This window comes from Physeter macrocephalus, chromosome 2 (genome assembly GCF_002837175.3).
Source record: "Physeter macrocephalus isolate SW-GA chromosome 2, ASM283717v5, whole genome shotgun sequence".
Taxonomy (NCBI): domain Eukaryota; kingdom Metazoa; phylum Chordata; class Mammalia; order Artiodactyla; family Physeteridae; genus Physeter; species Physeter macrocephalus.
In genome coordinates this window covers 10,842,283-10,867,705 of record NC_041215.1, presented here as the reverse complement: position 1 = coordinate 10,867,705, position 25,423 = coordinate 10,842,283, and the positions used below count along the sequence as shown (strand labels likewise).

At 41.8% G+C, this 25,423-nt stretch overlaps 1 protein-coding gene across 2 annotated transcripts; it reads left to right on the top strand.

The window, feature by feature from the left end:
* Positions 1–390: 390 nt before the first annotated feature.
* ZNF454 (zinc finger protein 454) lies at positions 391–21,840 on the top strand. 2 transcript variants are annotated; one of them, XM_028498309.1, is made up of 5 exons: positions 391–616; positions 1,115–1,752; positions 3,696–3,822; positions 4,228–4,317; positions 19,037–21,840. In XM_028498309.1, the coding sequence occupies exons 2-5, from the start codon at positions 1,720–1,722 to the stop codon at positions 20,368–20,370; spliced, it is 1,584 nt and encodes a 527-aa protein (XP_028354110.1). In that variant the 5' UTR covers positions 391–616; positions 1,115–1,719; the 3' UTR covers positions 20,371–21,840. The 2 variants fall into 2 exon arrangements, with proteins under 2 accessions (XP_028354110.1, XP_007120597.1); XM_007120535.2 differs by lacking the exon at positions 391–616 and having other exon boundaries at positions 1,055–1,752.
* Positions 21,841–25,423: the final 3,583 nt, after the last annotated feature.

Here is a 25,423-nt window from a genome sequence, read left to right as displayed (position 1 = left end):
AAGTCATCTCCGCGCGGCCTCGGGAACGCTCCTTTTCGACTTGTCGCCTCCTTCTGAGTCCTTGGGGGCCGTCCTGGATCAGCTCTCCTCACCGGATCAGGTGCTGCTTCCTCGGACTGACCTTCCTTATCCCTTCGTTAATTTTTCGCTGGTCTCTGCCTTCCCTAGTCTGACCAAAACGGAACCAAATCCGCACGTGAGGGTCAGCGCGCGGGTGGTTACCTGCCTAGGGAACCGTGACGCCTCCGCCGAGGTCCCTGGGAAATGTAGTTTCTGCAAGGAAACCCCCTTGGCCTGGGTGGGGTGGGTGGGGCGGGGGTGTTGAGCGGCGGTGCCCTAATCTGCGCAGGCGCTCAATATCAGTTTCTCCGGCCGGCGCTGGTGCGGGCGCTTGCCGCCGATTCGCCCTCTGGGAAGTGGAGTCGGCGAAGCAGAAGCGCTGCAGCTCTCTGACTTGAGGGAATCCAGCTCGGCGGGTCTCCCGGCAACGCGCAAGCGCAGTTCGGATCCGGACTGCAGACTCCAGCTCATTGTGTTCTGCTTGCGATGTGGCGGTGGCGGTCTCTCGCCGCGGGCAGAGGCTCCTCGAAGGGCAACCCAGTGGTGACTAGACAAGGTGGCCGAAGCCGCATCGGGAGTGCGGGAGCAGCCTTGGGGTGGTGGAGCCCGGTGGGAAGGGCGGATGAAAACCGAGTAGGTCTGGGTCGTGGTCCGTTCTGAAGGACGGTAATCTGACGCCCCAAACTTCCCGGGACGTATGGCTAAGGTTTGATTCCAAAGACAAAAAGGCCAGGTGTGAGTTCTCGGGCTTAGGGTCCGAATCTGCGGGTGCATGTGGAGAAGGATTCGGTCAGGGCCTCTGGCGTGTGTTTTGGAAACGAATCCGGGAAGCCCATTTACGCTCTGTGGTAGATGCTCCCGGTGTGGTCCGGATCACAGTTTCCGGAACTCGCTGAGGCCGGGTCAGCAGCTGCGCAGCCCTTGCAGCAGCTTCCCAGGGGACCTGGCAGAGGGCGGGAGGGTGGGTTGTAAGATTAACATTCGTGGCGCCCAACGCCCACTCCCACCCCCACCCCGCACAAATACACTGCTTCTCTCCCACCTTTGACTCCAGGTCTCCCAAACTGGGCGCCAGAGAAGGAGAGGCCTGAGGCCAGAGAACGGCATGGCCTTGAGAGACGTCTCGACAATGAAAATCCAGCCTTCTTAGCTTCTTTTCTAGGAGAAAGAAGACGACCCTCCTTCCCTACTTCTTTCACTCCCCGCCCTAGGATTAGGCAGCCGTCCAGGCAGGAGACACACTTTTCTTGAGATCTCTCAGCATAATTTAAGGGCAAAAGGCCGGAGGGTGTGTAGAAAGTGTGAAAACGGGCTGGAGGATGCTTTCTTCAAGAAAAGTCAATGTGTTTAAGATACAGAAGGGAAGATACGGAGGATCTGACTCAGATTGCTAGGGGGAAAATTGGTGGGGGGTGGTGGGAGTAGCTGCAAGGTGAGCTATTCCCTTTACAGGAGAGGCCATCAGAAAGACCCTCCAGGAGGAGAGAGGATTGGGAGCAAATAGGGACTAAGAATTCACTACCTGGAGTATTGGAGGATTCCCAGGGTGTGAATGCTCAAAGCCCCACTCTGGACTGCTGTGTGATATCTTTTGACCCAGTCCTCTCCTCATAAATAGTAGAAGGTGTTACCAGCCTGAGGCTCATCAGAGAAGAAGGAATGGCAGTCAGGTGCCTGCCAACCGTGGTCCAGGTGAGTGAGGGATTGCTGTGGGCTTCCCCCTCTAAATTGCCTTAGGAGATTTGAATGTAGTGGTTGAAGAGGGTGGGCCTGTTTCTTTCCCCTGACCAGGAGCTTTTCTCCCAGTCCAGTCTCACCCAGGAGCCTGACCCTCTCCTGCCCCCCCATCTTGGACACATCCTGGTGGGTGTCAGAGCTCAGGAACTTGCTAAAGCTCACCTAAGTGACACAACTGGAAATGAAACTCAGGTTGGTCCAAAGTGGAAACCTACACTCTTTCCACTAGCAAGTAAAATAAGGGTCTAAAGTGGTAAAGGCAGTACCTAACGTAGGAGTGATAGAAGAGAGAAATTGGAATGCTTTCTTAGAAAGGTGGGATTTACTGGGCTTTTTAAAAAAATGATATTTGGCTTTTTACTTCAGAGGAATATTGGGTACAAATGAAATCATTCACGTAGTATGTTTTCAATTTCAATAAATTACTGAAAAGCTTTGAGCAGTGCTAACTTCTTTAGAATAAGGGTATGGACTCCACTTTGAAGGAGGCAACATTCATTTGAGTGTACAAATTCTGATGAATTTGGTAAATTTGTTCTAATTCATTCACACTTAAACCTGTCCAGGGCAGGAATCTGTGGCAGAAATCACTGGAAGGGCTGAGCAGCCGACTGAAAGTGCCGTGTCAACCCAGTCCCAGCTCACTGGTTGCTAACCCTTCTCCTTGGTTTCTAGCTTGTCCTTTAGAACCCATCTCAGGCACCACTTTTTTTTTGAAACCTGTCTTCATGGTGTCAGTCCACTGTGATATTTCTCTTCCCTAGCCTTTTCCTCAAATTCATTGTTGGTGTCACACAATTATCTTGTGTTTACAGGCTGCCATAATTTTGGTTGCCATTCAGCAGACCTGTATTAGAGATGTAAAATGTGCCAGGTATTAGATCTGTGCCCGTGATAGAAATGTGAACAATGGTCCCTGACAGATTGTTCATGCGTTCAGTCCAACAAATGTTCCTTGGTTCAGCCTACTTTGTGCAAGGGTCTGGGTGCAGGTAACAGAAACCTAACTCAGACTACCTTAAGCAAAAGCAGGTCTTTATTGGAAGGATACTGGGATATTGCCCAAAATCCAAAGGCCAAAATGCACCTGTACTTCAGCTATGCAAGTGGGGTCTAGAATAATCTAAAAGTCCTTTCTCTTGGACCCTTGCCTTTCTTCTCTGGGCTTCTACTTAACTCTTCTTTCTTAGTTCACACCAGCTCCCTTGGCCTCTCAGCCAAGAGTTTCCACAGAAGGTACTAGTTGTGATCAGAGGGAACAAGGTCACATTGTCCAGAAGGGCTGTTTCCATGGGAACCGTGTATGTGTGTTGGGTTCAGCTGAAGAAAAGCAGGAGTTGCTGAGTAACACATTTGTAACAGGTGCTGGGTACATGGACCATGTTCTAGAAGACATGATAGGAAGACAAGGAAGATGTGGAAATGGTCCATAGCTTCTTAGAGTTAACAGTCCAGTGGGGGAAACTAAAAGTAAACCAAAACTCAGTAAAGTGGGACAGTGCTTGGATGACCCTGCACAGGTGATATGGGAGCAGTTGAGGAGGGGTGCTGAAGAGGTAATGCTGAAGCCAAGACCTGGGTAGGATTGGTCATAGGGGTGGGGGTACAGGCAGGGCTGTGCAGATTGATGGAGATGGGAGAAAATGTTTTAGGCAAGATTAACAGCCAGTGTGAAGTCCCAGTGCTGAGGAGGCCTGTCTTCTCCACAAGGTATTTTTCTTCAGGGGAATGAAGTCTGATAAAAGCTTGACCCCTAGGAGACCCTGAGGAAGTGCTTCCCTTGTCACAGAACACCATCCCCCTTCTGTGCTAACAGCCCTGCAGACGGTCACAGCATTTCCCTGAGAGTCATGTGAGGGAGTAGCCACCAGTCAACAGGGATGGGTTTGCCCTTACAGGAATCAGTGACCTTCAAGGATGTGGCCGTGCTTTTCACCCAGGATGAATGGGCGCAGCTGAGCCCTGCTCAAAGAGCCCTGTACAGGGATGTAATGCTGGAGAACTACAGCAACCTGGTGTCCCTGGGTAAGTGGGAGCCTCTGAAGGCTCATCTTCATATTTGGAGATTTCTTTGGGACCCTTAAACTGGTTCCATACAGAAGTTTGGGTTGGGAGTGAGCTGTTCTGAGGATGTTATCTCAATGCCTATCCTTTGTGTCCTGGGCACAGGGCTCATCTAAGTGCAGATGTCTCAAAGGTGACTAGAGGTCAAATCCTCCCTCCCTTCCAGCAGAGAGAAAGACGGGAACAGATTCTCTGTGTCAGGCCCAAACCATCTTTTCCTCCTTCTGGGAACTGTTGTCTACCCTGGGCCCCTATCAGGTCACCTTTTCCAGGAAGTTCCACAGACCATATCTCATCCTTGCAATGATTTTATCTCTGGTATGAACAGATATGGCCCGTTTTTTTTTTTTTTCCCCTCTAAAACAGGACTCTTAGGACCCAAGCCAGATGTGTTTTCCCAGCTGGGAAAAGGGGAAGAATGGATGCCGGAGGACTCCTTGGGAGGCTTCTGTCTTGGTAAGCATCCTGCATGTGGGAGGCATTGGGAGGAACACAGCACGTGCGCCAGGGCTGTGGACTGAGAAACGAGCATCTTTTCCCTTCATGTTCACCTCAGTACCTTGTTGCCACATTTGTCCCCACGTGCATGTGGCACTCCTTTCTTGTGGCAGTTTGTGCCTCCCTGGATCCTCCTTCCCATGATTTTTCTTCTCTCTCTATTTGGCATAGATGGACAGCTCCCCACTGTGCTTGTGTGTCCTGTTGTTCCCTTCAGCATCTGACTGTGCAGCTTCTGCTCACACTTCTCCAGTGAGGAGGAACAGCATGGGTTACACACAGCTGAGCAGCTTCTGGTCCTCAGGGCCAGTCACCATGTGCCTACGGAGGCAGCTCTTCTAGCTAAACATTGCACATTTCTTCAATCACCTTCATATTTGTTCATCCACGTGTACCTACATTCAGCATTTAATTATTCTCCACCTTCTGCTGGGGCTGCACTGGGCTGTAAGCACCATACGAGCATAGCCAGATTTTTTGCCTGTTTTGCTGTATTGTTCATGCCCAGCACAGTGCTTGGCACCTAGTAAGTGGCAAAGACTTGTTGCTTGGGGACACAGAGAACACGACAGTTCAGTGGCTGTTACTTGTTTTGAGGAACCCATTGGATCTGGTAGCTTAAGAACAGGAGCAGGGGTGCCTCTCCCTAAACCCCCCAATATTTTAGAGAGCTGTTGGCATATTCAAGACATTACATTTCACTTTCTGCCAGCATTTGGCCAACTGTAAAATATTTTTAAAAACCTTTTGTTACTGATTTTTCACAGGAGCCCAATGAAGTAGGCAGGACTTTGTATCCTACGGTAAATAACTGTTTACTGGAATGTCTAGGTTCTAATCTGTTACGGAATTTATATGTCTTAACTCCAAAACTCAGTTATCAAAAAAATCTTATAACTTACCCCAATAGCATTCTGAATTTGTATGTTCTATTACACCCAAACTAAGGCATTTTTAATATTTCACTAAGTATTATACAAGCAGTGTTATAACAAAAAAAGACAAGGGATGGGAATTAAAAGAAATTAATCCACTGTCCCAGTACTCTGGCCTAATAACATCATTTATTCTTCCTTTATTCATCATTGACACTAATTCTTTATTGCACTTCTGAGGGGGGATTGTGAAGATGAAGAGGACTTTTATGCCTAGAAGGGATTTTATAGTCAGGTATGAGTAATGACATGAAAAACCATGAGATCATGGTTCAGTCCTTCCCAGATGCCTTTCACAAGCTGCTGTTCCAGCACCTCTTGTTTCCTGGACACCCTAAGCTGTGAGCTGATTCACAAAGGATGATTAGTGGTCAGCCAGTCAGTCATGGAAAGAAATCTTATATTTCCCAATAAACTTCTGGGTTTTTGTGTTGTTGTTGTTAGTTTGGGTTTTTTTTGTTTTTGTTTTTGTTTCTTGGCTGCACCACGCGGCTTGTGGGATCTTAGTTCCCCGACCAGGGATCGAATCCAGGCCCACAACAGTGGAAGCACAGAGTCCCAACCACTGGATTGCCAGGGAATTCCCCCAGTAAAGTTTTATAGTTGTTCCTTCAATTTCCTATTAAAGTTATAGTTCTGTTTTTTAATAGAACTACCTCCTTGTTTTTCAACTGGAAATTGCTGCTGTAAAGAAGTGGTAGTCATTTCCAAATATTTATTCCCCTTGTCACTTTCCAATTCTTATTCTTAAAGTGTTCACTGAATCATTTTTAGTATAGTTTTTTCTTATTTCTGTTTCACTTCTTAATGACTGGCTAGGACTTCAAAAACCATGTAGAACAATGATAATAGGTTTATCTCTGATTTTTCAAAGGATCAGATCTAGAACTTTTCCATTGTTGCATCAATCACTCTTGGTTTAGAAAGACACTTAATTTTAATAATAGTAAGAAAATGTCCTTCTGATAGCTTTCTTTTAAAATTTTTCTCTTCCCTGGGCCATGATCTCGTGTAGGCAGGGAGCTGACATTTGAGCCCCTGTGGATCAGCACTGTGCTGGGTGATCTCCGGGGATTTGTTAGCTGCCCCATTTCAACCTTACAACCTGTGAGGCAAATATGATTAACCCCACTTACAGAAAACCCAGAAAACTGAACTTCAGGGTGGTTAACTAATATCAATGTATTTAATGTTGCCATTTTGTTGCAAGTCAGGATGAGGGTTAAACCAGTGTGACCCTCAAATGGTGTCATTTCCCCAACTTCTCCAAAATATCTTTAATTCTACAGAAATTGTTTACCCAGTAAACCTAAAGAAAATGGCCTGATCCCTTAATTTGAGTAGTTTGCTAATAACTTTTTACATTTCTTCCTCATTTATTAATCTATTTAGTTTCTTTTTGTTATATCAATTGTACATTTTGCCCTTTAGCTTTAAATTATCTTTTCTTGAGCCATAAAATGTATTCATTTACAACTGTGCATGGTATTCATCTATAATTTTAACATTTTACATTGTATCCTCTTTCTCATTTCCAACTTTATCTGCGTTTTTCCCTCTAAAATTTTTTGAGACTTTTTGTAGAGAACCAGCTCCTATTTCTCTTACATGCTATAATTTTATTTTGACACTTAGCATTATCATTTCCTTTTTTTACTTAAAGCAAATGTATTTTGATACTGTAATCCTATCTACAGAACAGAATATGTAACATTTTTGAACAGCCTGAAGAATGGACAAACACCCTCCATACCCCGCTCTCCAGCTGAAGAAACAGAACAAAGCTGCATATGTGAAGTTCGATGTGCCCCTCCTCATCAGATCTTCCTCTTTTCATACCAGAGAGCCACTAGCTTGAATTTTACATTAGCTTCTGTGCTGCTCTTCTTGCTCTTTACCACATTTATCCATAGCTCTGAGCAATATTGTTTAGCTTTGCACACTTTAAAGCTTGATATATATGTATTGTACTATAGATACCTTTCCACAGCTTGCATTTTTAAAAATCCTTGTTGAGATGCGTAGCTCTAGTCATTTTAAACTGCACTTTGGTACTCCTTCAATGGCTATACCTTTATTTAACTGTTTTCTTGCTGATAGACCTGTAGGTTGTTTCCAGACTTTTTGCTGCTTTTTGAATAATGCTGACCTGAATATTCTTTTTTTTTAATTAATTAATTAATTTAATTTTGGCTGCGTTGGGTTTTCATTGCTGCACGTGGGCTTTCTCTGGTGGCAGTGAGTGGGGGCTACTCTTTGTTGTGGTGCACGGGCTTCTCATTGAGGTGGCTTCTCTTGTTGTGGAGCACGGGCTCTAGGCGTGTGGGCTTCAGTAGTTGTGGCTCGTGGGCTCTAGAGCGCAGGCTCAGTAGTTGTGGCACGCGGACTTAGTTGCTCCACGACATGTGGGATCTTCCTGGACCAGGGCTTGAACCTGTGTCCCCTGCATTGGCAGGCGGATTCTTAACCACTGCACCACCAGGAAGTCCAGACCTGAATATTCTTGTATATACTTCCTTATACACATGGGCCTTGTTTGGGGATTTCTTTAGGTGTATTCATAGGTGTAGAAATAGTGGGTTTAAGAGTATATGCTTCTTCAGCTCTACTAGATGGTCCCAGATTGCTGATTAAATTAGTTGATCCAAATTATACTAATAGTTGATGCAGGTTAGTTGATGTTACTTTGGCAAGTAACAAGACCTTAACCAAAATTCCTAAGAAGTGGTATCTCATTGTGGTTTTAATTTGCACTCCCTTGTTTACTGGTGGAGTTGAACATCTTTTCATATGTTGATTATTTGTGTTCTGTGACATATTAATATTCTTTGTCCATTTTTCTGTTACAGTTTATCTTTTTCTTACTCACTTGTAGGACTTCTATATATAATTAGGAATTGAATGCTTTATCAGTTAATATGTGTGCCAGTCTATAGCTTATCTTTTCTCTTTCTTTACTAGCAGAAGTTGGTAATCAGTCTTTGTCTTAATGATCTTTATCTTAGTGCTTTCTGTGTCCTGTTTAAATAATGCTTTCTACCCTTAGATCCATGAGGGAAGGACTTGGTCATGTTTGCTCTTGTGTCTCAGCTCACCAGGTCCCAGTATTTATTTGTTGAATGAAAGCATGAATTTTTTCCAATAATAATTTACTTTTGTCTTTTTTTTCTGTATAAATCTTATCAGAGGTTTGCCTTTTTAATAAATTTAATAAATAATTTTTGACTTTACTGATCGTTTCTATTTTATCTTTATTTCATTAATTTTTGCTCTTCATTATTTCTTTCCTTTGACTTTTCTGGAGCTTATTCTGTCCTTTTTCTTTATTTTTAGTATTAAATTTCATCACAATAATGCATTTAGTTTAACGAAACTACAGTGTTTATCATGAAAACTGATGGCCTCTTATCTCCCCTTATCCCCATTCTCTCCTCTTTAGAAGTAACCATTTTCTCTTCTTTCAGCTGATTATTTGGTATATTTGTTTCCATGTCTCCAAGGAACGTGTTTATATTGCTACCTCTTGACTTTTCAGTTTTAGGCATTATTTACTGAATTCCCTCTATAAAAAGTGAGGATTAAACTCACTTCCCCGACTATTCGTCTTACTACCTTTTCCATTCCCTGTCCTCCCAGTGGGGTTATAGTGTACTTAATGGTCAGAGAAATAGTCACTGTTTACATTCTGAAGCATTATTCACAGCTGATCCATGAAGTAAATCCTGGCAACTTTTGCTTTTGCTTTCCTAAGCAATCTTTCCCAGGGTTCATTTAGTTTAATTTAATTTAATTTAATTTAATTTAATCTCAGACCTTCTCTAGTTGTCTGCATCTCGATTCTCAAGACTCTTAGATCAGAAGTCATTCTGACAATTTCATTTTCCTGGAAAAGTCTCTTCTGGAGCCATCTGACCTCCTCCGTTCTGGAATGGCAGGTGCCTAGCTGTCATCCTCCTGCAAATCCCATCTTTCCCGGCCTGCACGTCCCACATCATCCTTTTTCTTGGCTTATCTCTTCATTTGCACATGTCTTCCAGTAGCTTCCTAAGAAAGGATGTACAGGAATAAGTTTTTGGTAACCTAGCAAGTCTGTAAATGTCTTTTTCCTGCCGTTAACACTTTCTGGATAGTTTGACTAGATAGAATTCAACACTAGAAATTTTTTTTCTTCAGAATTCTGAAGACATTGCTCTGTTGTTTTCTAGACCTAAGTATGCTATTGAGAAATCCAAAATCTTCAGGTTTTTCATCATTTGTGACCTGTTTTTCCTCTCTGAAAGCTTGCGGGATCTCCTCATTTACTCCAGTGTTTCTCAGTGGTGTACCCTGGTGTCCTATACTTGGATCCACTGAGCATTGGTGAGCCTTTCCATCTAAATTTCTGCCCTGTGGATCTTGGACATTTTCTTTTAGCATTTTTAAATTTCCACCTTCAGTTTTCTCTATTTTCTCTTGATGGAATGCCTGATACCACCTGGACTGGTCTTCTAATTTTATCTTTTTTTTTTTTTTTTAATAAATCTTACTGGCCCCAGTAAGTTTTTTTTGTTTTTTTTTTAAATTAATTAATTTATTTATTTTTGGCTGTGTTGGGTCTTCGTTTCTGTGCGAGGGCTTTCTCTAGTTGTGGCGAGCGGGGGCCACTCTTCATCGCGGTGCACAGGCCTCTCACTGTTGCAGCCTCTGTTGTTGCGGAGCACAAGCTCCAGACATGCAGGCTCAGTAGTTGTGGCTCATGGGCCTAGTTGCTCCGCGGCATGTGGGATCTTCCCAGACCAGGGCTCGAACCCGTGTCCCCTGCATTGGCAGGCAGATTCTCAACCACTGTGCCACCAGGGAAGCCCTAATTTTATCTTTTCATTAAAATTTCCATCTTTATGGTTTTTTTGTTCTACTTTTTGACAGGTTTCTTCAGTTATGTTTTCCAGTTCATCTATTGAGATTTTAAAAATATTTTTAATCAGCTTCATTAAAGTATAATTTACATGCAATAAAATTCACCATTTTAAGTTTAATATTTGATCCGTTTTGACAAATTTATCACCAAATCAAAGAAATAACATTTTTGTCATCTCTAACCAAAAATTCCTTCTTACCTCTTTGCAATTCATCCCGTCCCCTGTCCCCAGTCCCTGGCAACCACAGGTCTGCTTCTGTCACTGTGAGTTTACTTTTCCAGGATTACTTTTCCATTGCCTAAAAATAGTTGTTTCATTTTTTCCCTGGTTTTCTAATTGTTTATGGTAGGAATTCTCTGTTGAGTTTTCAAATTCTGCCATCCTTTTTAATTTCCAAGAACTCTTGTTTTATTTGTAAGCTCTTAATCGTGGTTTACAATTGTAATATCTCACCTCTAAAGATAATGATTTCCAAAAACACTTTCATCTCCCTTTATAGGCACTGTGTTCTCAGATTTTCTCTTTGATTGTTTTGGTATCTCTTTGGTATCTCTTTCTTGTTAGAGGCTTTCCTCAGCTGGGAGAGGGAAACCTTCCAGCTCCTCTGAGTTGGGGAAGGGATCTGAGGGCATAAAGTCTTCATAAACTGACCTTAAACCAAAACCCCTTATTTTATCCACCCCTACTCTCAGATGTACTTGATAGTGCCAAGTCTTGAAACTTTTGATGATTTGGAGGAAATTGGGTCAGTTTCTGGTCCCTCCCTGGGGGTGACCTCTTGACTACATTGTATAGGGTTTGGATCATACTACTTGCATGCCTTGCTTGATACCCTAGAGTTATCGATATATAGTTTAAAACCATACTTTTTTTTTTTATTGTGGCCCAATGCAGCTACAGGTACTGCTCCTGATTCAGCCCCCGTGAAGTGACCTGGGCCCCAGTGAGAACTGACTCTGAGGGTCCAGTCTTTCCCCATCTCAGTTCATCTTCAGCGTCGTGAAACCAGGGTGTGTTTGACCCCCTCTTGATAACACAATTAGATGAGTGTTTTCCTGTAATAAAAAACATTAAAAAGCCAATTTTCTCATATATAGGTGATATGTTTTATGATCACAATCAAGAAAAGGCTTTAATAAACATAGCTATCTAATAGCTGCTAGAAAAGAAACCTAGCAATTGGTTGTTTTTATTGAGCCAAATTATTATTTTTGAAAGCCCCTCCCAGATTTTTTAAAGTAAACTTTTATTGAAGTAATACTAACACAGGAAAATACATAAATTATAAGTGTACAGCTCATCAGAGTTTTACAGTATAAATACATCTGTATAACCAGCACCTATATCAGGAAATAAAATGTTCCTAGAACACCAGAGATCCCCTCCCATTCCCTCTGTTTCTTTTGTCCTGAAAATAATTACTACCCTGACCATAGCTTTGTTGTGCCTATTTTAAAACTTTTTATAAATGGAATCATATGTGTCTACTCTTTTGTGTCTGGCTTCTTTGCTTCCACAGTGTATTTGAGATTCATCCATGTTGTTATATGTAGCAATAGTTGGTTCATTCTCATTGAGGTATGATATTTCACTCTGTAAACCTACCACTATTTATACATTCTACTGTTGCTAGACATTTGGTATATTTCTGGCTTGGAGCTATTATCAGTAATACTGGAACTATTATGAACATTCTTGTACATCTTTTAGAGAATGTACGTTATACACTTCTCTTGAGCATATAGGTAGGAGTACTATGTTCATGAGTAGGCAAGTTTTTTTTTTTTTAATTTATTTTTTTTTTGGCTGTGTTGGGTCTTAGTTGCAGCACACGGACTTCTCTCTAGTTGTGGCGTGAGGATTTTCTCTTCTGTAGTTGTGGTGCACAGGCTCCAGGGCGTGTGGGCTCTGTAGTTGTAGTGCGGGCTCCAGAGTATGTGGGCTCTGTAGTTTGCGGCATGCAGGTTCTCTAGTTGAGGCATGTGGGCTCTGTAGTTTGCGGCATGCAGGTTCTCTAGTTGAGGCATGTGAGCTCAGTAATTGTGGCTTGAGGGCTTAGTTGCCCCGCAGCATGTGGGATCTTAGTTCCCTGACCAGGGATCTAAGCTGCGTCCCCTGCATTGTAAGGTGGATTCTTTACCACTGGACCACCAGGGAAGTCCCTGCAAGCTTTAATAGATACCGCCAAATAGTTTTTTAAAGTGTTTATACCAGTTTATACTCCAGCCAGCAGGATATGAGGGCTCCATGTCCTCTTATATACTTAGTATTGTCATTAAAAACTTGTTTTTCACCATTCTAGAGGATATATGGAGTATCTCATTGTATCTCAACTTATGACTGATGAAGTTGATCATCTTTTTATTTTTTTATTGATCATTTAAATATCCTCATTTGTAAAGTATCTATAAATCTTTCCCCTATTTTCTATTTAGTTGTCTAATCTTTTCTTATTGATATATTTTAGGATTGTACATTTGGGATTTGATCCTCTGTCATATAGATACATATGTGTTATAAATATTATTTCACACTTTGAATAATGGCGTTATTTGGTAAACAGAAGTTCTAAATTTTTAGGATAGTCCAATTAATTGGGGTTTTTCTTAAAGTTAATGCTTTTTGTGTCCTACTTAAGACATTTAATGCCATGAAGATCTTCTGTGTTTTCCTTTATTCTTTTGTTTTTCATATTTAGGTCTACAATCCACATGGAAGATTTATTTTCATTATTTTCCATAAGGTATTCAGTTGACCCAGGATCATTTACTGAAAAGACTATCTTTTTCCCCATTGTACTGCAGTGTACCTTTGTCATACATATTGGGACTGCATGTGCATAGGTCTGATTCTGGGTCTATAATCTGTTCCGCTGGCCTGTTTGTATACAGACTGGACTTCCTTAAATGTTCAGAAGAATTCACTAGTGAAGCCACCTCTGCTTGGAAATTTCTTTGTGAGAAGGTATTAAATGGAGTATTCAATTTATTTATTAGATGTAGGACCATTCAGATTTTCTGTTTCTTCTTGCACCTGTTTTGATACACTATACCTTCCTAGAATTTAGTCTTTTAATTTATTGGCATAAAGTTTCCTCATTATGCTATTATCTTATAAATCTCTTTAGAATTTGTCTTGATGTCACCTTTATCATTCTTGATACTGGTAATATGTGCCTTCTCTCTTTCTCCATTAGTCTTGATAGAGGTCTATCAATTTTTTATTAAATTATCAATTTCTGTTATTTTTATTATTTATTTCCTTCTCCTTTGTATTTAATTTGCTATTTTTCTGATTTCTTGAGATTGATAATTGATACAGATAGATGTACATTTCCTTCTAACCATGCTGTAGCTGCATTTTGTAAGTTCCATTTCATGGTTCTATTATCATTTAATTTAAAATATTTTCTAATTTTTGTTTTGATTTCTTCTTTGCTTTATCTGTTATTTAGAAATGTATGGACTAGTTTTTAAATATCTGTGGATTTTCTAACCGTCTTTTTGGTATTTTGTTATTCATTTCTGGCATAATTCCATTGAGTTCAGAGTACCCATTCTGAATGATCTCTGTCCTGTGAAATGTGTTCATACTACTTCACATCCCAGTATATGTTCAGTTTTGGTAAATGTTCTATATGCACTTAAATATGTATATTCTGTCATTGTTGGGTATAGTGTTGTAAGTATATCATTTAGATCAAGTTTGTTTATCTTGTTATTCAGATCCCCTATTCTTAATGGTTTGATTTCTGAGTTATTGAGAATGGTATGTAAACATATCTCACTATCATTGTTAAGGTTTCTCTATTTTTCCTTTTTATTTTCTCAATTTTTACTTTATACATTTTGAAGTTATATTATGTGAAAATGTAGATTTGTTATATTTTCCTAGATAATTGAACCTTTTGTCAATATGAACTATCTTAAAGCCTGTTTTCTCTAATATTGAGATTTTTCTGATATTGGTTTGGGTATACCAGCTTTCTTGTGGTTAGTGCTTGCTTGATAAATCCTTTTCCGTTCTTTTCTTTCCTTTTATTTCTGGATCTATATTTTTGATATTTCTATCCTGAGTGCCATATAGTTGGATTTTATTTTTTTAATGCAGCCTCACAACGTTAGTTTTTTAATAGGATAATTTAGACCAATTACTAATATGTATAGGATTGGACGTCTGCTATTTCATTATTTAATTTTAATTTTACTCACCTGCTTTAAGTCCGTTTTTTTCCTTGTCTTGTCTTCTTTTGAATCAACTATTTTTATTGTTCCATATTCCAATGAGCTTGTATCTTCTTTAACTAGTCTTAAAGTTAAAGACTGTATGAGCTTGTATCTTCTTTAACTAGTCTTTTATTGGTAAGTTTAATAAGTAAAACCAGCTTATTACTATCCAAAATAAATAATTCCCAGGCAATGCTAATGGCTTAAAACAATTCTATTTTCTTTCTTTCATCTTTTGTGTTATTTTTGCTATGTATTTTTTGTTGTTGGTGTTGTTGTTGTTGTTGTACGCGGGCCTCTCACTGTTGCGGCCTCTCCCGTTGCGGAGCACAGGCTCCGGAAGCACAGGCTCAGCAGCCATGGCTCACGGGCCCAGCCGCTCCGCGGCATGTGGGATCTTCCCGGACCGGGACATGTGTATCTTCTTTAACTAGTCTTGTATTGGTAAGTTTAATAAGTAAAACCAGCTTATTACTATCCAAAATAAATAATTCCCAAGCAATGCTAATAGCTTAAAACATTCTATTTTCTTTCTTTCATCTTTTGTGTTATTTTTGCTATGTATTTTTTGTTGTTGGTGTTGTTGTTGTTGTTGTACGCGGGCCTCTCACTGTTGCGGCCTCTCCCGTTGCGGAGCACAGGCTCCGGAAGCACAGGCTCAGCAGCCATGGCTCACGGGCCCAGCCGCTCCGCGGCATGTGGGATCTTCCCGGACCGGGACATGAACCCGTGTCCCCTGCATTGGCAGGCGGATTCTCAACCACTGTGCCACCAGGGAAGCCCCTATTTTTGCTATGTATTTTAATTATGTATATATTTTCAACCTCTCAAGACATTATAATTATTGTTTTGTGCAATAATATTTTTATTTACTCTCTCCATTGCCTTTTCTTACTTTTACACCTGGGATTTTTCTTCTGCCTGGAACACTCCTTTTATTGTTTCTTTTTTTGTTGATGTTGTTTTTTTTTTTTTTCTGTGGTATGCGGGCCTCCCTCTGTTGTGGCCTCTCCCGTTGCGGAGCACAGGCTCCGGACGCGCAGGCTCAGCGGCCATGGCTCACGGGCCCAGCCGCTCCGCGGCATGTGGGATCCTCCCAGACCGGGGCGCGAACCCGGTTCCCCTGCATCGGCAGGCGGACGCGCAACCACTGCGCCACCAGGGAAGCCCCTATTGTTTCTTTTAATATGGGCCTGCTGGTGACACAGTCCCTGTTTTTATTTGTATGGAAATATCCATTTCATATTTACTTTTTTTGGGACATTTTGTTTCTGTTGAGTTCTAGTTTAGCAACTATGTTCTTTCAGCACTTCAGATGCTATTTCATTGTCTTCTTTTCTTTTTTTTTAGACAATTACAGAGCTATTTTTAAAAATTTATTTAATTTATTTTTTTATTTTTGTCTGCATTGAGTCTTCATTGCTGCACGCAGGCTTTCTCTAGTTGTGGTGAGTAGGGGCTACTCTTTGTTGCAGTGCGCGGGCTTCTCGTTGCCGTGACTTCTTATTTTGCGGAGCACAGGCTCAAGGTGTGTGGGCTTCAGTAGGTGTGGCATGAGGGCTCAGTAGTTGTGGTTCACGGGCTGTATAGCACAGGCTCAGTAGTTGTGGCATGCAGGGTTAGTTGCTCCATGGCATGTGGGATCTTCCCTGACGAGGGCTTGAACCCATGTCCCCTGCATTGGCAGGCGGATTCTTAACCACTGTGCCACTAGGGAAGTCCCTATTTCATAGTCTTCTGTTTTCCCTTGTTTTTGGTTGAAAAGAGAGCTATCTGTTTTATTTTTTTCTCTTTTAAAGGTAATATATTTTTTCTCTTAAGGAAATTTCAAATTAGTCTTATGTTTTCCGTAGTTTTACTATGGTGTACCTAGGTGAATTTTCTCTGAATTTATCCTGCTTGAAGTCTGTAGTGCTTCTCAAATTCATTTTTCAACCTTTTTTTAAAAAAAAAATAGTGTTTTTGCCCCATTCTTTTCCTCCTCCCATTCCAGAACTCCAGTCACACATGTGTTAATAAATGTTTTCACCATGTCTTATATGTCTCTTTAAATTTTTTCCTCCAGGTTTTACCATGGATATTTTCTGCCTATGTATTTTTTTTTAGTTCACTATTCCTCTCTTCTGCTATGTCCGATATACTGTTTTTTAAAATATTTATTCATTTTATTTATTTATTAAAAAAATTTTTTTTTGTTTGTATCGGGTCTTTGTTCTGCCATGCAGGATCTTCTTGTTGCAGCACAGAGGCTCTTCGTTGCGGCACGTGGGCTTCTCTCAAGTTGTGGCGTGTGGGTTTTCTCTCTCTAGTTGTGACGCCTGGGCTCCAGAGCATGTGGGCTCTGTTGAGGCGCACAGGCTCAGTAGTTGTGGTGCATGGGTTTAGTTGCCCTGTGGCATGTGGGATCTTAGTTCCCTGACCAGGGATCGAACCCCTGTCCCCTGCATTGGAGGGCAGATTCTTTACCACTGGACCACCAGGGAAGTCCCAATGTCCGATATACTGTTAAAGCTATCTATTGAGTTCTTAATTTCAGTTATATTTTTCAGTTCTAGAATTTTCATTTGATTATTTGGTTCCAATTCTCTGTTAAAGTTCTCTTTCTTATCTGTTTTATTGAACATGTTAGTCACACTTATTTTAAACCCCATGTCTGATAATTTTGGTATCTGAGTTCTGAGGGTCTTTGTCTATTGTCTGTTTTTCCTCTTGATTCAATAATTTCTTAGTACTCCTGGTACTTTTTGACTGAATCCTTGACATCATGTGTGAAGGAGTGAATAGGCTCTGGATGATGTTATGTTCCTCCAGAGAAGATTTGCCTTCCCTCTGGTAGACAGCTGGAGTACAAGCAAACCACCCTAATCCATCCACCCAGGGACTCATTAGCTGGAGATTGGGTTGAATGTTTATGAAGCTTTACCTATCTCTTGTTTGCCCTTGCTGCTAGGTTGTAGCCCTCCAGGAGTCCCAACCGAGAGCTTTACATGTTTACTCTGACCACTGTTCACCCCACAGCCCCCCAGAAGGTCCTGAACTCCAGTTTTTGGCTCAACAGTACTATAAGACTATAGAGAATTCTGAATTTCTGCTTAGCTTAGTCTCTCGCCCTGAGAAGCTTAAGAATTCAGCAAATTCTCTGAGGAAAAAAAACACTGTTAGTATCACCTCTATATTTCCCCTCTATCCCAAATATTAGGCCTCAAGTGATATCTGATGCCTTTAGACAGATTTTTTTTTTCAGTTCAGATTTTTTGGGTGTTTTTTGCAAGAATCTAGTCTTCCACAGGCTACTCTGTCAGGTCCAGAAGTGAAAGTCAGTTCTTAAGATTTTGAGATTTGGCAAAACTGGTGTTTAACTTTAAACAGTCTTTGTTTTGAGCAAGGATATATTATTCTAAGCTCATAATGATTTTAGCCTTAAAGTGCACCTGTTTAACTTTCTTTTCCAGGTAAGTACAAGGAGTTTTTAAATTATTATTATTATTATAGCTCTTTATAGATTTTCTGGAGTGAGCAGAAGAAAAATGCATTGAGGGAGGTTTGTTCTTGATAGGCTTTCCCAGGAATCTTTGCATCATCTGTGTTAGTGTCAAGTCCTTATCATTGCATTTCTTAGTACAAAGTCTTAAATAGACTTAACACAGAAGACGGATATTCACAATTAATGTACAGAAAACTAGTATGCATTCAGAACTCTGCTTGTTAATATCAGGATACCCATGAGACCAAGTGAGAATGTTGTTGAGTAAGTGTGGAATTTGTTTGTGGGGAGAGGAATCATTTTGTCAGACAATTCATGGGACCTTGGCCCAGATCCCTGTAGCAGAGTCCCATTTCTAATGACTAGCATACTCCTTTCCCCAAATTCAGGGCCTTGCCTCCAAGACATACTGGATATATTCTGGCAGATTTGCTGCTTTGTTCCTAATTTTTTATGCTCACATATACATGCTCATGGTACATTTTCTTTATATTGATGTCACATTATTCATATAGGTTTGAAGATGTTGCTTCCTCACTGGTAGCAGGAGGTTCTAACTTTATTAGTAGGTATCAGTGTTTCACAGGCTCTATAGCAGCCTAACATTTTATTTTCCATCTGAATGCTAAAATGAGTCTATAAAACATAAATGCTGGTTTTAGTAGTTACTCCAAAGCTGAACTTTTTTTCTACCAAGTGTTGACCTCTAGTTTCAATGGTTTCTTAAGGTCACATCTAGGTTATTTTAAAGACCATATCACTAAAACAGATAAGGTACATTTTTTTCTTATCTGTTAGCATAGTGTGGTCTTACAGGTTCTTTTGAGGCTTCATAATTCAGGTAACTTTTCTGTAATCACAAAGAAAATAAATATTGTACTCAGGATCCCAGCTCAGGCCTGTGACTTCTGAATGCCAGCTCCAAGCTCTCCTGCTTCATACATTGTATAGTTGTCAACCCCTTCCTGCCATGTCCTCTCTTCACCTCTTCTCCCTTTTCCTTTTTTATCTTCACTTCAAGAAATTTTCAAAATTACAACCTCTCTGTTAGCACTATAAACAAGGTCACGTTCTTATCCCAACTAGATGTTTTACTAGGATAAAACAGACATTTTTATTTTTGATGTCTTTCAGACTGGATGACTACACCTGTGAGTAAGAAATCAACTCTCAAGGCAGATATTCCTGAAGGAGAATTGGGTCAGTGGATGATAAAGGAAAGATTCACTAGAGATAGTCACTGGAAATATGATACACTGTTGGAATGGCAGCATGGAAGCCAGGAGATAAAGTTGCAGCAAGTGATGCTTGCTCACGAGAAAACTTCATCTGTGGTTGGTGACCAGAAATGTGATGAATCTGGGAAGCACTGCACCATGAGCTCATCCTTTGTTCAGAGTCAGGGATTTCAATCTAGCAAAAAAGCCTTTGAATGTAGTGAGTGTGGAAAAGTCTTCACTAAGAGTTCAACCCTCAATAAACATCAGAAGATTCATACTGAAAAACTTAATGCAAATCGGAAAATTCTTACTAAAGAGAAGCGATATGAATGTAGAGAATGTGGGAAAGCCTTTCACCAGAGCACACACCTCATCCATCACCAAAGAATTCACACTGGTGAGAAGCCGTATGAATGTAAGGAATGTGGCAAGGCCTTCTCAGTGAGCTCCTCACTTACTTATCATCAGAAAATTCATACTGGAGAGAAGCCTTTTGAATGCAACTTATGTGGAAAAGCTTTTATCCGAAACATACACCTTGCCCACCATCATAGAATACATACTGGAGAGAAACCTTTTAAATGTAACATATGTGACAAAGCCTTTGTGTGCAGGGCACATCTTACCAAACACCAGAATATTCATAGTGGAGAGAAACCCTATAAATGTAATGAATGTGGGAAGGCCTTCAATCAGAGTACAAGTTTTCTTCAGCATCAGAGAATTCACACTGGGGAGAAGCCTTTTGAATGTAATGAATGTGGGAAGGCTTTCAGGGTGAACTCTTCCCTTACTGAACATCAAAGAATTCATACTGGAGAGAAACCTTATAAGTGTAACGAATGTGGGAAAGCTTTCAGGGATAATTCATCCTTTGCTCGACATCGGAAAATTCATACTGGAGAGAAACCTTACAGATGTGGTTTGTGTGAGAAAGCCTTCAGGGACCAATCAGCCCTAGCCCAGCATCAGAGAATTCATACTGGGGAGAAACCTTATGCGTGTAATATATGTGAGAAAGCATTCAGTGACCATTCAGCCCTCACTCAACATAAGAGAATTCATACTAGAGAAAAACCTTATAAATGTAAAATCTGTGGGAAAGCCTTTATCCGAAGTACACACCTGACTCAACATCAGAGGATTCACACGGGAGAGAAACCCTATAAATGTAATAAATGTGGGAAAGCTTTCAACCAGACTGCAAACCTCATTCAGCATCAGAGACATCATATTGGAGAAAAGTGATATGGAAGAGCTTTGAGACTAAGTGTATTAATTATTGAATGAAAGAGAATTTCCATTCTACAGAATAACCATGAAAGCTTACATGAAGATAGTCATTTTATTTACTGAGAGTCAAGGTTCACAGTAGTGTGGGTTTTGAGAACTTAAGAATGGCAAACACTCCTCATAGTTCAGAACTGCCTCAGTTGAATAGTCTGAATTACCAAGTATCAGAACCAACATGGACCTTCATTAACAACATAGAAATTAGTTGACCATTAAGAGAAATTATAAAATTGTAAAAATTGAGAAGCACAGGAACAAAAAAAGTAAGAAAATGGTCTATAAACATTTTACTGTAGTTGATTCTCTTATATAGGAGGGTTTCTACCTTTAATGGAACGCTTTGTTTTCCTCACCCCCACTGCTTACACCCAGTGTAAAGAAAGTGCAGTCACCTGTGCACTGGCCCAGGAGTTACTTAAATTATGCTTCCCACCTTCTGCTTCAAACCACCTTTTGTCAGATTTCCCTGGTTCATGTGTCCACTGGCTTCTTAACTGTATTCTTCTCCTGGCACAATTCATTTGAACCGTGTGTCCCTTTTTGATTTAGCAACTGCTAACTGATAACATCACATCACTTACTACCACCCAGTTTGCCCTTGAAGGCTGTGGTGATCTGACCTCACACACAGTCCATGATTCTGGATGTTGCTCCAACCCCAGCTTTCAGAACTCAGGACCCCTATCTGGAAGGCAGAGGTTGATAAAAATTCCTGAGTTACCCAGTTCCTCTGGGCTTCAGTTTGACTCTGACCCTGGGATAATCCCTGAAGTAGGGGCTTAATCTGTACAGACATTCCCCCTGCCAGTTGTTCTGCACTGTAGTTACGCTACACACGGCAGTCAGGGGCATGCTCAGCTTCGGGTGTGATGATCCCAGCCACCTACAGATGTTCTGGGCACTGTCACTTCTGTGACTTGCCATTTCCCGATGTGCGTCTGACGAGGGAGGATAGAGCCTCAAGCGAGTTGTCAAAAGGCTCTCACCCACTTTTTCCCTTGGCTGGGCAGACCTCTGTGTCCACTGCATTAGCGTATATTTGTTACTCCCAGAATATTGAACTGCTGCACCCTGCTTTTGTCTACTTTTCTGAAGATATCAACTCTGTTCACAGAAAACACAGAGAGCTTTGAATTTCTGATTTTGCATTTGGAAGTGGCCATTTCCTGTCCTCCACCTGGGTATTCCACCACTTAAAGATTACCCCATTCTGACAGTGGTGAGCAGCATGTTGAGTAATTCCATGGAGTAGTCAACAGCACCATGACATTCTCTGGCAGGGGCAGTGCCCACGCCCAGAAGTCTGAGTAATACTCTAGTCCTGCAGGTACAGTTCCTTCACTATCTTTAATTCTTCAGTGCTGTCAGTAGAAGTCACAGATAAAATAACATCTGTGTCCCTTCACACACAGCCTCTGGGGGCACCTCCCCTTCCCCAACACAAAGAATGTGGAGCCCGCACTACTGCAGACTGGAGCATACTACAGCGTGAAGGTGGAAGAGAGCAAGTCAACTGTTGTCTGGGAAGCAGTGCGACAGGTTCCTGGTCTGTGGAAGTGCTCTCTATCAATTTGGGCAACTGCCGGCCCCTACGAATGCTGCATCTCAGCTCCAAGTTACAGGAGAGGATAGTCTGTCATGGTGGAATCAGGACTTCAGGTTGAACATAGACTTGGAAGCTTCCAGCAGCTTTAAATACCCAAGTTCTCTAAATTCAGCTCCCACCTAATAAAGGCCACCGGTGTGGGTAGGCTTCTCCTGTTAGATGATCAGCAACTCATCCTTTCTTCCCTATTGAGCTTCAGGTGAAGCAGCATTTCAAGAGGTTGCTTGGAACTCTCCATGCCCTGGGCCCACACATGTTCATCTGCAGCCTTACATGGCTGGCAACACCAGATTCCACAACAAACTTGGAAAACTGCTCACTGCTACAGAGATCTGCCTTCAGTACTATCCCTATGGCCCGCCTTGTCCTCACTATTACCTCCTTGTCTTGAATCCCTCACAAGGAACATATTTCTCAGCTAACTTTGTTTTTCCTTTTGTTTGTTTTTAATGAGAGCTGCTGCCCCTTGGAATGTGCTTGCAGTTGGGCTAAGGCCAAGACCTGCTGCCACTCATCCCAGTGGCAGCTCCAGCAGCTGTCCTTCCACCAGCATTAGTGCAGTCTGAAGGCCCTCCATATGATTACAGTCCACTTTCCCTGAGCCCGCCACTGTCAGGCTTGGGTCTTCATGAAATTAGACCTCTGAGATGCCTAGTCACTCATCCCTGGCTGGGGAGGCAAAAAGTAAATGGCCTATTAGAAATGCCTGAGTCAACTTGGATATATTTATGACAGTACTGTTCATCTGACCAGACCATTAGCAGTGGCTTTATTATATTATGCCATATGATTAACACCTTATGGTATGACCTTCTCAACTAAGTGAGCCAAAATTTGCCTGGGTGCTATTTCATACTTTTTAAATCTGAAGTAGGTTCTCCACACCGGCAGTCTGACCTTTGGCTTAACCCCCCAAAAGTGCGTTTTTGAGAACTCTGAGTTAAAGTCCCTCAGTCACCTTTTCTTCTGCCAGCTGATCTGCATGGTATTAGACGAGTTGAGCAATTATTTATTTTTAAATTTCTTTAACATACTTTATTTCATAGTATTTTTCATGAATACCTTGTTATAGAAAATGTCTAAAGTAATGTAGATAATATTAAGCTTATATTGGTGAATTAGTTTATAAAAAATATGTTCATATGAATTGTCTTATCTGTGCCTAACAAGAGTTGAGCAATTATTGACAGGGACTTTTCTCTACCCCATCCTAGGAGGAGCAGTTCATTCTGCACCTCGCTTTTCTAGTTTTACTGATAGACACCGTGACAGAAGATGAGGACCACTGTTTGGGACACTCCAGGGTTAGATGGTAATGTGCCATCCTCAGCACATCCAGCCCATCCCCTACTATTCCCTACTGGCACAAACACTTCCCAGCACACCCACGACTATGCCATCTCAAGATAACGGGTCTGGGGCTTCCCTGGTGGCGCTGTGGTTAAGAATCTGCCTGCCAATGAAGGGGACATGTATTTGAGCCCTGGTCTGGGAAGATAACCACATGCCGTGGAGCAACTAAGCCCGTGCACCACAACTACTGAGCCTGAGCTCTAGAGCCTGTGAGCCACAACTACTGAAGCCCACGTGCCACAACTACTGAAGCCCGCATGCCTAGAGCCCGTGCTCTGCAACAAGAGAAGCCACCGCAGTGAGAAGCCCACGCACTACAACAAAGAGTAGCCCCTGCTCGCTGCAACTAGAGAAAGCCCATGTGCAGCAATGAAGACCCAATGCAGCCAAAAATGAGTAAAATAAATAAATTAAAAAGAAATAATAACGGGTCTGTGCATGTGGCAGAGGAAGTGGTGAGCCAGTCTACCCACCCCCTTCACCTGGACTCAGAGCAGCAGACCTAGAACCCGTCTCCCACACCAGCACTCTCCTAGGGTGCTTTGGAATTGCCCAGTGGGTACACCCCTTGGAAGTACCAATTCTACTCTGCTTGGGGAAGGCTTTGAGTAGAGAATTAGCATGTAGACTTTGTTATATTCTTCAATATCCCCAGGTTCCCATGAATAGCCACTGAAAGTGCCAGCTCCTGAGGGAAAAAATAATTCCTCCAAGTTTCCCCTTTCAAATTCCTCTAATTCTTCTCTCTTTTTTAAAAATAAATTTATTTATTTATTTATTCATTTTTGGCTGCATTGGGTCTTTGTGTGCAGGTTTTCTCTAGTTGCGGCGAGCAGGGGCTACTCTTTGCTGCAGTGGCTTCTCTTGTTGTGGAGCATGGGCTCTAGGCGTGCGGGCTTTAGTTGTGGCACGTGGGCTCAGGAATTGTGGTTTGTGGGCTTTAGAGCGCAGCCTCAGTAGTTGTGGTGCACGGGCTTAGTTGCTCTGCGGCATGTGGGATCTTCCTGGACTGGGGCTTGAACCCGTGACCCCTGCATTGGCAGGCGGATTCTCAACCACTGCACCACCAGGGAAGCCCTGATTCTTGTCTCATCAGGTCTTCCTCATCTCCAGCTGATTGATTTTGCACCTCGGTTCTCCCTGTCCACATAAGTTTGCCTAGGTTAGACAGCAGCATCTCACCAACATGTTGCCTTCCTCCATATTCAGCGACTGCTTTTAAAATGGCACCTTGACCCTGCAGCAGACTAGGGCTTCCAGCCTCAGAGTCTTGGAAAACAGCCCTAAACCGCACACATGCCTTTGGTTGAGAAAATAATCACGTTTAATTCCCTTACACGTGAATTTAATCTAAGAATGCATAACCTCCAGCTGTCTAATTCCTTTCCCTTCCCTCTTTGTACTTTGCCCTACCTGCCTATGCTGGATTAGCCAGCAGGATAATCAAAACACTCCTACCCTACTCTCCTGCAGTGGGAAGGTGCCTAGCTTCTTGGCCCACCTCAACTCCTGCTAAATGTATTTTGGGTAATATTTTACTTTTAATGTTTTTATACCAATTTGTGAAGGGAAAAAAATACAAAGCTCTATTGTTCCCATCATTCAAGGATGTGTCTGTTGTGCTTATGATCATTCTCTGCCTGTGTCAGGATTTGGTCATGTGGATGTGTCCCTCCTCGTTCTATGTGTTACCCTGTACACCACAGGTCACTATCCTCAAAAAAAAAAAAAAATGTTGCTGTAAGAAGTATTCATCAGTGTGTCTTTCTGAAAATAAATGAGAAAAGTACCCATTGTTCTAAGATGTGCAAGCTGCCTGTATCTAATTAGATATCACTAAGACATGGCCAGAAATCGGCTTCTGAGTGTGTTTACCTTTTTATGGCCAATCTGGTCCTAGCTCCCCACAATGACTATCCAAACCTACCTGACCCCAGAAACCATAGCGTTCAGGCTGTGGAATATAAAGAGCTGTGTCCCCAGTCGCTGGGGATAACAGTTAACATTTGAGGGCATACCCTGTGCCAGGTACTGTTGTAAGCACTCTGC

Bases quoted from the DNA above. Each gene is read 5' to 3' on its own strand.
- ZNF454 (XM_028498309.1), top strand. From the start codon at position 1,720: ATGGCAGTCAGGTGCCTGCCAACCGTGGTCCAG. The intron at 3,823-4,227 runs GTAAGTGGGAGC...CCTCTAAAACAG, and splicing joins CAGCAACCTGGTGTCCCTGG to GACTCTTAGGACCCAAGCCA. The intron at 4,318-19,036 runs GTAAGCATCCTG...GATGTCTTTCAG, and splicing joins CTTGGGAGGCTTCTGTCTTG to ACTGGATGACTACACCTGTG.